This window comes from Meriones unguiculatus, chromosome 9, assembly GCF_030254825.1.
Source record: "Meriones unguiculatus strain TT.TT164.6M chromosome 9, Bangor_MerUng_6.1, whole genome shotgun sequence".
Lineage (NCBI taxonomy): Eukaryota > Metazoa > Chordata > Mammalia > Rodentia > Muridae > Meriones > Meriones unguiculatus.
In genome coordinates, this window is record NC_083357.1 from 38,948,104 (window position 1) to 38,960,321 (window position 12,218).

The 12,218-nt window shown below is 39.0% G+C and overlaps 2 protein-coding genes across 11 annotated transcripts in view; one reads left to right on the top strand and one right to left on the bottom strand.

The window, feature by feature from the left end:
• Dnm1l (dynamin 1 like) overlaps positions 1-4,284 on the top strand; it is a 62,891-nt gene extending 58,607 nt beyond the window's left edge. For all 8 annotated transcript variants that reach the window (XM_021658730.2, XM_021658731.2, XM_021658735.2 and 5 more), the window contains 2 exons: positions 1,603-1,762; positions 1,978-4,284. In XM_021658730.2, the coding sequence (XP_021514405.1) occupies positions 1,603-1,762; positions 1,978-2,034 (217 nt within the window). In that variant the 3' untranslated portion in view covers positions 2,035-4,284. The remainder of the gene's footprint in view (positions 1-1,602; positions 1,763-1,977) is intronic.
• Positions 4,285-4,534: 250 nt separating this feature from the next.
• On the bottom strand, positions 4,535-11,013 carry Yars2 (tyrosyl-tRNA synthetase 2). 3 transcript variants are annotated; one of them, XR_009594176.1, is made up of 6 exons: positions 10,217-11,013; positions 9,387-9,554; positions 7,199-7,354; positions 6,488-6,658; positions 4,920-5,117; positions 4,628-4,824 (listed from the first exon to the last, which is right to left on the bottom strand). XR_009594176.1 is itself a non-coding variant. In XM_021658739.2 (5 exons), the coding sequence occupies exons 1-5, from the start codon at positions 10,978-10,980 to the stop codon at positions 4,665-4,667; spliced, it is 1,419 nt and encodes a 472-aa protein (XP_021514414.1). In that variant the 5' UTR covers positions 10,981-11,013; the 3' UTR covers positions 4,535-4,664. The 3 variants fall into 3 exon arrangements, 2 of the variants coding, with proteins under 2 accessions (XP_021514414.1, XP_060247035.1); XM_021658739.2 differs by lacking the exon at positions 4,920-5,117 and having other exon boundaries at positions 4,535-4,824; XM_060391052.1 differs by lacking the exon at positions 4,628-4,824 and having other exon boundaries at positions 4,831-5,117.
• Positions 11,014-12,218: the final 1,205 nt, after the last annotated feature.

Genomic DNA, 12,218 nt, shown 5'->3' on the forward strand with positions numbered 1-12,218 from the left:
TATCAGCTGGATTTTTTTTTTTTAAATAAAACTATCTGGGAATACTAATATGTCTGCGATCACAGGTGCAGGAAGATTAGTCTCAAGCAGAAAGATCACAAATACAAAGCCACCTTGAGACATCCACCCCTCCTTAAAACAAAACAGAACAGGGTAGTGGTGTAGTGTCGTGGTATAGTATACACTAGTATAGCTTAGTGTTGATGAGGCCCTTGATCCAATCACCTGCCGTGCTCTGAAAAAAACTGAAAAATATTGTTCTAGTAGTCTGCATGGCTACATTTTATTCCCTTTGTCAGTAATAGCTTCCTGTCTGCCTCACCTCTAATATACCATGTCTGTGAATTAGCCTATCAGACACTACATATTAGCGGGAACACAATTAATATGTGGCCTTTTGTCTGTCTTGCTTCATTTGTGGGTGTCCCTCCCCTTTTAAAAAATATTTGAAATTCCTTGTGTTTTGATCCTTTTAACTCTAACTCCCCCAACTCTTTCCAGATACATCCCCTTCTGCCCTTTCTCACCCAATTTGGGTCTTTTCCTTCTACAGTCAAAGCCAGTTTGTGTATGGCCTTCTACTAGAGCAGGGCTAACTTACCACTCAGAGCCTTTCCTAGCAGATGAGAATTGCCATTTGCTCCTCTGCTGGGGATGGAACTTTGTACCCTCTACAACCCTACTTGTGCTCAATTTTGGTCTTGGTTTAGGCTTGCACTGATCTTGTTTATTTGCAGCTGCCCTGCTGTGTCCAGAAGAGCTTCTTTGTCATCCACCACCTCTTCCACAATGATCCTTGGGAAGAGATACAGGTTCTCCATTTAGGGCTGAACGTTGTTCAGTGTCTGCATCTTGGCCACTCATGGGTCTCTTGTGTTCCTCACCATCTATAATAAACTGTGGGTCTAGAGATAGGAACTGGTTTATTGCTATATACACTTAGTATAATAAGAATGGTAGGTTCTCTTTTAGGTTCTGTGATCTGTCTAGCCATAGCTTCTTGGCCCAGTATGGGATTTATCTGGTAGAGCAGGTTTAACTTAAGTCTACTTGTCAGTGTGTTTTAAACCTTGTCATACTATGGTGTGGAGAAGCACGCCCTTTTTACAGTTGACTGTAATACTGGATTATGATATACCATACTTTGCATATCTACTCATCACACAGTGAATATTTTTCAGTTTTGGCTGTTAAGAGGACTGGTGTTTATGTATGGGATAAGTCAGAAGAATAGAGCTAAGATATCAAAGATTGTGACTTTGTTTATGCTTCATTAAATGAACACTGAAAGAGTATTTTACTAAGCATATTAAATATTCAGTTTATTTACTTGAATTATTTTACAAAGCCTATTATTTAAAGTCTAAACCAGTGGTTCTCATATGTGACCCTTTAATATAGTTTCTCATTGTATAGGGACCTCCAACCATGAAATTATTTTGTTTCTTCATAACTGTAATTTTGCTACTGTTATGAATCATAATTAAATATCTAATATGCAGGAAATGTAAGGAGTTACAACCCACAGAATGAGAACCACTGGTCTAGATTTTTGAAAATAGAATTGTTACCAAAACTTCATAAATTGACTTTGCTTTGCAGTGTCCCAAAGGCAGTAATGCATTTTTTGGTTAATCATGTGAAAGATACTCTCCAGAGTGAATTGGTAGGACAGCTGTATAAATCATCCTTATTAGATGACCTTCTGACTGAATCTGAGGACATGGCACAGCGTAGAAAAGAAGCAGCTGATATGCTAAAGGTAACTATTAAGTTGTTTGAATTTCTCTCCTTGGATGTACACATACAAAATTAAAACTGTTCTGATCTTGCCCAACCCCCCCAACCAGTGGTACTTGATTAGATTCAAATTTCAGGGAAGATACTGCCTTTTTTAAATGCACTGAAAATGGAGACATTTCTTTAGAAAATTCAGATTAACATTATAACTTGAGTTTTTAATTTCTTTTAATACAGGCGTTACAAGGAGCCAGTCAAATTATTGCTGAAATCCGAGAGACTCATCTTTGGTGAACAGATCTGTTTAACACCCAGATTTTGTTGACTTGAACCTCCTAGCTACTGCCTAACTGAGTAGAAGTTTATTTATGAACTCTTGTATATTGCAGTGTATGAGTTTGCTCATGTGAAGACTGGCTATACGCTGAAAAGTATACTCTGCATTATGAAACAAATCACATGTCTAATTCACATTTTTCAAGTTCCCTTTGATACATGTATATCAAGTCTGTCCGTTTCAAACTTACAAGTTTATGTTGTACTTGTAAAAAGGAATTTTGCCTGTGCATATGATGACCCGTGTAACATTTTTTAGTCTAAAGCTGAAGCTGTAGTCCTCAAAAAGGAAGCTCCAGGACACTTCATGACTATAATGCATGCACTATTTTTATAGACTGGCCTGGCTTTAAAAGATGCAGGTTCCTCACATAATCAATGTATCCATCTATCCTTCATTTTTATAGTCTTAAAAAACAAAACAAAACTCTTAAGACTTGCTGTTATAAGTAATGTAGAAGATCTGAAAGACTCAAAGATGAAGAAAACAGACTGTGTAGCTAGTGGCTCCTCTGAGTCCATACTGCCTTAGAGTCTTAGAAATTAAAATATGCTTTGATTCATAATTAAGGCTGAAAACATGAATTGACTTTCTGCATTAAAAACATTGGGAACTGTCTTGGTAACAATGGCCAGTCCTGTTAGTTTCTGAAAAATCTAATGGAGACCTAAAATTTTTCCCTTACTTACAAATACAGCAATAGCAATTCAGATACACCCTTAATACACCCACTTGCATTGGGCTCCAAGAAGTGGTTCTTAAAATTCTACTCTCTTGTATACACTGGTAATGGTTACTTTAGTTCCATACCAACAGAATACATAAGAAAAATTGTATGAAAATAGCAGTGGAACTTAAAAAAAAAAAAAAAGACCTGGACATAACATATACACCTAAAAATTTGTAAACTATTAAATCTTATTCAGAGTTGAGGGTAACAAAATACAACCTATTTTGTGAAAATTGCCTGGGCAATTCATGGTGTAAACTAAGCATTAAAATTTTTTCAGACCAAAGTAGAAATCTTTGATGTATCTAGTTCTATCTCTGACCAAATAATACATTAGTTTTATAAATGCTAAAATCTCTTTTCAGGTTATGGCCAGGCATTTCATGAAGTATTATTAGTAAGGAAAACAAGGACATGTTATCTTTAGTTTATGATACACATTGAGTAATCTCAAATATAAAAAGGCTCACTTCAGTCTAATGATACATACTCAGTCTGTTAATAGTGACAGCTTGACTGTGAGTGCACACTGCCTAAATATGTTAGCACACTTAAAAAAAAATATTCTGCCTTCCAACTATTAGGTATCCATGATTTATTTTTCAAGAGAGATGACTACCACTGTAGCCTTTTTAATTTGTAAGGGGAAAAGAATGTACCTTTATCCAACATTTCAAATAGGTTATAAATGGGAGATGTTAGCTTTTAAAATACCCATATAATGTACTTGTTAGCACTACACACTTTGTACAAAGAAAAACAACCAAGAAATGTAGGGAGAGAAGCTTCTTTTATGTCCTTTTACACCGAGTTGTGTTCTGAAACATGGAGATAATCTGGCATATTTACAAGACCACTGTATGTTCTTTCTATGTAAATAAAAATGCTGGTATGAAATGGCATTTAGGTTTGCCAGTATATTAATTTTTCCTGACTTGCCTCAGAAAAAGCTTCATATAGCTGTATCTTTTAAGCATCTGAATCTGCTTCATAATCTACTTAATGTAACTAAAGTTAAATTACTTGTACTGCACCAAAACTTTTATGGCATTTTTTTCTATTAGACTGTCACCACCAAGGCCTTGTTACATCTCCATGTCTACAGATGAAGACAAACTTGTCCCAAGTAATCCAGGGATGAATGCTCAGAATGTGAACATTATACTTTGCTGCAAGACTGAGAAGCTACTACACACTACTTCATGCTTCACTCGCTCCCTGTGCACATTGGGGTGGCAATTTTTACAGAAAGTTTCGGAGAATGAACTTTCCTAGTGTGTACAAACCTGAATGAGTTTGACCTCAGGACTTACTGTATCTTTGCGCTGATGCCTACATACTTGATGATGAGATACTTTGTTTCTTTGGTTCCTTAAAATGTCTGCCTTAGGAACCCACTGACAAAAACAGGCAATTATGAGCAAATGAATTATATTGAGACACAGGCACAGAAGTGAAAAAACATACTACAAATGAAGTCTGGTACTCTTTGTGTTTTGTTTAAGAAACTCTTTCTTACTACAGTTCCTACTGGCAAACACTGCCACATTCTGCTTCATTTCTGTTTACTTCTTAGCATCAGAAATACAAGTTTCCAACCGATTTCTCACCTTTAACGGACACCAGAAGCTTGACTAGTTTACAAAACTGTGTAACACTACTGAAGTAAGTGTTCTGCAGCTTACATAATGTATAATCTCATAGGTCTTTATAAAAAAAAACCAAACTATAATTAAATAACACTTTATTTATCTTAAATAAAATTTTTAAATGCACAAGAAATATTTACATTGTGAGGGAGACCTTGTATATATTCATTCTTGCTTTTTGAAAATAGATGGACAAATTTTGACAAAATTACAATTGAAGCCATTTTATAATGTAGAAATTTCTTTTTCCTATTTTAAGTAAGGAAAGTCCATTCTTGAGAATGTGTTGTCCAATTACTAGGACACTCTCAGGATTTGTTACCTGTCTGTGATTTATACTGACTCCACCTTCTGTTATCATCCGATACCTGCAAATAGAAAGGTTTTATAACTAGAAGCATCCAGTTATCCTCACCTGACCTGATAGCTGCTCTTGAGGTGTCAGTAAGGTGCCCATGCTAACCTGGACTCACACTGCAGCTCAGACAGGTCCTAGAGTTTTGATCTTCCTGCCTCAACTTGCCAAGTATCTGAGATTACAGCCTGTACCAGCAGGCTCAAATATATCAACTTTTTGACACATTCACCTCATAATAGTTTTAAATGAAGATTCACTTTCAGAATTTATTCTTGTGGAGAGAAAAATCTCCCCGACAAATTCCTGAAAAAAAAAAAGAACAATTTTGCTTTACAAATACCCCTACTTGAATCTTTAGAAAAGTTGATAGGAACTGGAAAATTCTGAGACTATGAATAGTAGTTTAAAATAAAAACAGCTGATTTTATAAGTGGGAAGCTGGTTTAATAGCTATGATAGCAGAAGTAGGTTTAACTGAATTTAATATCCAGTTCATTAAATAAGGTGCTTATGATGTACTCAACATTACTATCATAGAGATAAAGACAATGCTACCACACCATGTCTTAGCACTATGTTGTGCTTCTCTGGGGGCACACTGAGGGTTAGGTAAGAGCTGTGGATTTTCCTGACAGGTAAGATGTGAAGACACTGGATGACTACAATAATTTTGAAAAGGAGAGGAAACATAAAAGAAAGTCAATGAATAAAGTAAATACTGGCTTTCTTGTATCAATAAAGCTAAGCAACTCACTGAGACAGCTTTATAAAATCAGGAACTTTCCATTGAGACATACAGTGCTTTCCTCTAGGCAGACCGATCCTATTTATGGTATGAAAAGTACATTATTCTTCTGACTCTGGCCAATCTGGGTGCTTTAAGTAGAGGTAAAACTTAGTAATCAGCAAATTACCAGAGTGGAGTTCACAAGAAAATGCATAACACTAGACTTACTGTATTTTGACTACAGGCTTAAATTTTGTGCACTTTAATTAAATAGAGAATAAATAAGATAGTCATGAACAGAGAGCGATTTGTCTACACACAGAAAATTAGGTATCACTGGAAAGGCAAACATTCCAAAACAACTGAAAGAAAGCAACTGTAACAAATGTCATTCATGTAATAACCACGAGCAAATGACAGGGACTCTGTACAGAGTACCACAGATAAGGCATCAGTGGTTTTTTTGACTACTCCTTTTCTTTCTTGTTGCTGTTCAGTTGTAAATGGAAATTACATGCCAAATCACTTCTTTTAAAGCAAAAGTATTATTCTCTAATAATATGGTAGAACTGAGGAATTATAATATGCCATTTCCTTCTACAAAAGAAAAATACAATTCTTAAAGAATACTCTCCAGTTTATAAGTTTTATAAAATTCTATTTATATGCTCATTTCAGTAATTAAATTTTAAAATTTAATTACTGTCCTCCAAACCAAGGCTACAGGATGAGTATGAGGGAGGTCATGAGAATCAGATCCCTGCACTGACTGATCCTAGTGAAACATTGAATGAAGGAGTGCTGTCAGTTTTACTTTATGCTTGGCCTTAACCTACCTTCTGTAAGAAATAAGTTACATTAAAGCATTATCAGGAAAACACTCCAGATACATACTATCGAGTACAACATTTCATAGTGAATTAAGAATCACAAAGTAAAACCTTACCCTCGGGGACCATCTGGAATGGCATTTGCTTTACGGCATGTGTCTATGACACTTGTTCCAGGGTCGAGAACTAATTCAGAAAATGAAGCTTCTTTAAACAATTCTTTTAACTCTTGGTCAGACATGACCTCCAGTGCCTCTATGCTGCTATGGTACAGGGCTTGTGTACATCTGAAAAACATTAAACCACATTAGGGTATGCTTATGTGTCCCTCCCCCCTCCCCCATTATGGAGTGCCACTATGTTCCACAGTATAGTTTTTCGACAGCAGCATCTATTTTGTGTAATTCAATAAGTTAATATTTATCCAATAAGATAGTTAAATACAGTCCAGGCTAGAAATTCACAAAAAAATCCCCCAACGACATAATTTCTAATTTGTCTTGTCTACCCACTAAATCACATTAAGTATTGACTTCTCTAGCATTCCTTAGTTGCTGGTAGCTCTTTGTTGAGGTGTGGGGCCTCACAAGGTTTTCCCCTTCCCTGTTAGAATGCCTATTAGTATACTTTTTTAGGCAATCATATTGCTGTCTTGTGGGGGAAGCTTCCCTGTCATTTCTAGGAGACACAATCTCACAGCTAATTTCTCAGTCCTCTGGCTCTTAAAATCTTTCCTCCCTTTATTTCAAGATGTTCTCCAAGCCTTATGTGTAGTATTGTAGATATACCAAACTGGGACTAAGATCATTAACTATTGTAAAGCCAACCTTTTAGCAGAATCCAGACCTTCTTGTCCATGAACAAGCTTTGTTACTTCTGCAGCAAGTCGTTTCTGAGGACCCCTCTTTTCTGGTTCTTTGACATGTAGCTGCATAATGTGCTCAATCTCTGGAAGGGGCAGGAAAGTGAAGAGCTTCAGGTACCTGCAGGACAAAGGATAAACACTTCATGAGCATCATCTACCTGCCCCCTTATCTCGGGAATAATCATCTAAGTTCACCTTTTGAATTTGAGTGAAAAAAATGTAGAATGAACTTCTCAACTGTACACTTACACACATGTAACCCCAACAGACAACATTTTCCTTATGTAACAAAATGACACAGAAATAAATGTAGCCTCCAGCCCCATTTCCTTTCCTTTTTTTCCAAGAGATAATTTGTGTGCCTCCTTTCTAAGCATACTTTGATATTTTTGTTTTATGTGTATCCAAGGTATAACTCAAAAACTGATATGAATAGTATTCTGTATAATTTTTGAAAAATGCTATGTAGAAAAAGCACATTTATCACAAAGTTTATATGAAGCTAAGACCTATGAAATCATCCTTGTAAGAAATACAAGATTAGGAATAAAATCATGCAGAATACATTTTTATTTCTAACTACTTTGCACACCAGCATGTTCAGGAGATTTATGAAGTCCTAAGTACAGCTTTTCAAGCTATTAATATTCTGTGATTTCCTCTATTGTGGGCATTGTGTGTACTTTTGAATATATGCTAATCATGCCATGAATACCTCCATATTTTTGTTGGTACACACATGCATGAATTTGTTAGGTATGTACCCAGTAGAGGTTATGTTAGAGCATAGCTTATGTACAAATTTATTTTAGTAAGGATTAGCAGTTACTACCTGAAAGATCTCTAAGTTTACTCTCCCAACTCTAGAATAATTGATACTGTCATTCATGGGGCAAGAGGAGACATACCATCACATCTGACTGAGATGGTCTCTTCCCCCTTTGACATGCATTTCGGGGAAGCTGGATCCTTGAGGACAAAACCAGAATGAAAATTAAGATTACAGTACACAGCCAGGTGGTGGTGGTACACTCCTCTAATCCCAGCATTTGGAAGGCAGAGGTATACAATTTAGACTCCCATGACTAGGTATCATCACACAGCAACCTACATACAGGATTATGTGGCTAAGTCACACAGCTCAAAAGGCGTCATTTTACCACAGTGTTTAAAGATTAGACAAAACTAAAAATGTAATCAAAAACAAAGAAGCTGGCTTTTTAAAGAACATCTTTTTGGAAGTAAAGTTGTATGTGGTACACCGTTTAGATTTAGGGATGAGAGTAGGGTCTCATGAATTGTCCAAAATGGCCTAGAACTTAAAAAACTTCCAGCCTAAGCCTCTTATGAGTCTGGAATTAAAGGCACATTCACTGTCTGGCTCCAGTTGAGGAAAAGGAAAAACACCTACAGGTGTTTTATGATACACTGAAGAAAAACTTGAGAGTCCTGTGAGATGATTCAAAGGGAAAGGATGTTTAAATTTAAGATAAAAAGAAGTGAATAACCTAGAATATGCAAGTGATACAATCCTTGCTAGACAGAAAAACCATTTGGTTTCTAGCCAGTCATTGTAGTGTTTATTTTAACCGGCAAACCTAGAAGTACTGTGGTGCAGTTTCATGCTCATCTAGCATGAACCCTCAGCACTTCCAAACAAAAAACAAGTTTGTAGAGAGTCTGTAACCCCAGTTTCTTTGTTGTTTTGAAACAGGACTTCTCTGCATAACTGGCTGTCCTGGAATTAGCATATACAGATACTAAGCTGGTCTTGAACTCGAGATCCACCTGTCCCTGCCTCCTAACTGGGATTAAAGTGTATACCACGACTGCCTAGCAATTCTTATGGGGCTGAAGTAAGACTGAAGCCAGAGGCTATCCTGGGCAATTTTGAACATCTCAATTTTTTCCCCCAAACCTGGGATGTTGCTCAATGGTTAAGTACCTGCCTAATAGCCATTCAGCCCTGGGTTCAACTTTAGAATTCTAAAATTAAACAAAATTATGACAGCTAAATGACAATATCCTGTGACACAATGATTTACACCTTAAATAGAATTAATGTTTAAAAAAAAAAAAGACTATGAAGATTCAACAGCTAAAACTAGATCATAACTACATACTAATTATCTCAGCTATTAAAAGCTCACCTTTCTACAGAGTCATCTTGCTGTCTGACAAAGAACTGATAAAGTTCAAATGGTGATGTTTTCTCTCTGTTTAGCCAAACCGCGTTGCCAGCAGACTTTCCCAGCTTTGCTCCAGTTGTACTTGTAATTATTGGAACAGTGATTCCAAATACATCTTCTCCAGTCAACCTACATATACAGTGATGATACTCTGTGAGCACAATTAGTTCCATCAAGCACAATTCCGATTTGAGTCTGGTTATTTGTATGTTTTTGTAATAGCCCTTCTCAATCTGGACTCTGGTCCTTAAGAACTGTAACAGCATGCACTTTATATTTACATTTGTCATGCTGAACTGCAAACTGCATGAACACTTCTGAGCAAGCCAAAAGGAAGAGATTTTTTCAAAGATCTGGCAGGAAAAAAAAGGCAAAAATGGGCAAAGGGGCACCAGGAAAGCATATTTAGCAGGTGTTTTTTTTTGTTTGTTTGTTTTTTGTTTTTTAATGAGTTCTGTCGTACACGTGCCAGACCTATACTACATGTTCAAGAAAACGCTGTGAACATGTTTATGAGGTCCAAGAGCTAAATTAATGCAAACACTACTAAATAGAAGTCCAATTATTTTCAGGATAACTAACAGAAGCAATTTCTCAAGTTAGAAACTAAGGGCGACTAAGGAAAAACAGACATAATTCAAATCTTGACTAGTGATCTCCTTCCAGCAGTTCTACAATAAGTCAGTAACTCGCAAAGGCAGTATCTTAGCGTCTTCATAACGAAAAACGGGAATACTACTGTGTAAGTATTCGTCCCTGGATTTCTGTAGGATCTAATAATCCCAGCTTACTTGTGGATGAACTCGTATCCAGACATGATGTTGCCCAGCTGATCTGATCCGCCAAGCTGAACCCGGCATCCATAGTGCTGGAAGAGGTAGTAGAAGTCGTAGGCCTGGAGCACCTGGTAAAAGAACTCGGCCAAGCTCATGCCCTCGGGGCTCTTGAGACGAGACTGCACGCTCAGCCGGCTCAGTAGAGTGCCCATGCGGAAGTGGCCGCCCACAGTGGCCAGAAAATCCACTAGGTGCTGCTCCTGGAACCAGGCCGCGTTGTCCAGCACCGTGAACGTGCCCCAGGGCCGCCGGTCCGCGAACAGCCGCTCGTGGTTGGCTGCTAGGCTCTCGAGCCCTTGCCGCAGGGCGCGCGCGTTGGCCTGCACGCACTCCGCGCTCAGCGCCTCGCGCCCCTTGGTCCGGCCGCTGGGGTCTCCCAGGAGGGCTGTGGAGCCGCCCACGAGCGCGATCACGTTGTGGCCGGCACGCTGGAAGTGGAACAGACCCAACACCGTTAGCAGGTGTCCCACGTGCAGCGAATCGCCCGTGGGGTCGAAACCGCAGTACACTGTCTGGGGCGACGAGCCCGCCCTGCGACGGTCGAAGAGTTCGGGGAGCTCTGTCTTCGTGCCGCTCTCGGGGAAGAACTGCTGGAACAGGCCCCGGGCCCTTGGCGCTGCCAGGATTCCCCGAGCGCCTGAGCGCACCGCACGCAGCCTGCGCGCCCAGACTCGCGACTGGGGTACCCGGGACAGGTGTTTCAGTGTGGCAGCCGCCATCTTGCGGCGCACGCAAAGCCTGCTGGGCCTTGGTGTTTCTGCGCATGCTCGGGCGAGGTGCATCTGGATAGGCTGTAGTGCTGTGGGCTGTCCTGGAATGTGGGCCATGTGAGTTTCCTCTTGTGGGGGGCCCCGCCCCTCCCCCCAGTTTCTTAGTGAGCCTGGCAAGATGGTACTTTCTGTGTCACCGCTGTTGTGAGAGACAGCACTTGGCTGTCTACAGTAAGCACTCTACAAATGTTTACTGTCATTTAAATAATCATGCTAAAAGCTTGTGATGCACGGTTTCCTTGTAAGTCTCCGGCCAGTAGAAAGAGATTAGGAAATTTCGTTATACCGATTTCCCATGTTAATAAGTCTCAGCACCCCTCCCCCGTCTTTAGTGTGTGTCCTGACGGTGGCAGTCTAAGCTATAGCGAGAGGAAAGTCAAATAAAGACTCCCTAATGTTTATTACTTAACTAAACTCGGAGTCATTCAAATTCAGGTAAGGTGCTTTTAGGACTCCATTCACCAGAATGAGAATTCTCATTGACAGCTGAATGGCAGGTGAATCCCATTGTAGAATCAGACTCATTTCCTGTAAACATTTTAATTGGCATACACGAACTGTACAAAATAATGAATTTGTTCTGAAGTTTTCATACCCGAATAAACTATGGCCATACTTTAAATTACAATTGCCGTTTGTTGGACTCCCTGAACTGCCAATGCAGGAGGATTAGTGAGATGTCATTTGTGGACAACACCCACAAGAGAGTGAGAGAAGTGGAGGGTATGGTGGTAGAGAGAGGGCAATTGAGTAATTTGCAAAAGGTGTGCTGGCTAGTTTTATGTCAACAAAACAAAGCTAAACTCATTGAGGTACTTCAACCAAGGACATGCCCTCAACCAGACTGGCCTATGAACAAGGCAGTAGTGTATTTTCTTGATTGGTATGATGTGAAAAGGACCAGGTCACTCTGGGTGGTGACCACTCTTGGGCTGGTGGTCCTGGAAAGCAGGCTGAGCAGGCACTATGGAACAAGCCAGTAAGCAGCACTGCTCTGCGACTTCTGATATAGTTCCTGCCTCCAGGATTCTTTCTGCCTTGAGTTCTTGCCCTGACTTCTTTGAATGTTGCATTATAAGCTATAAGATGAAATAAACCAAGTTGATATTGGTCATATTGTTTTATCACAGCAATAGAAACCCTAAGTAAGACAAGAGTCATTGAGTGCTTCCAGGGGAAGTTAGGAG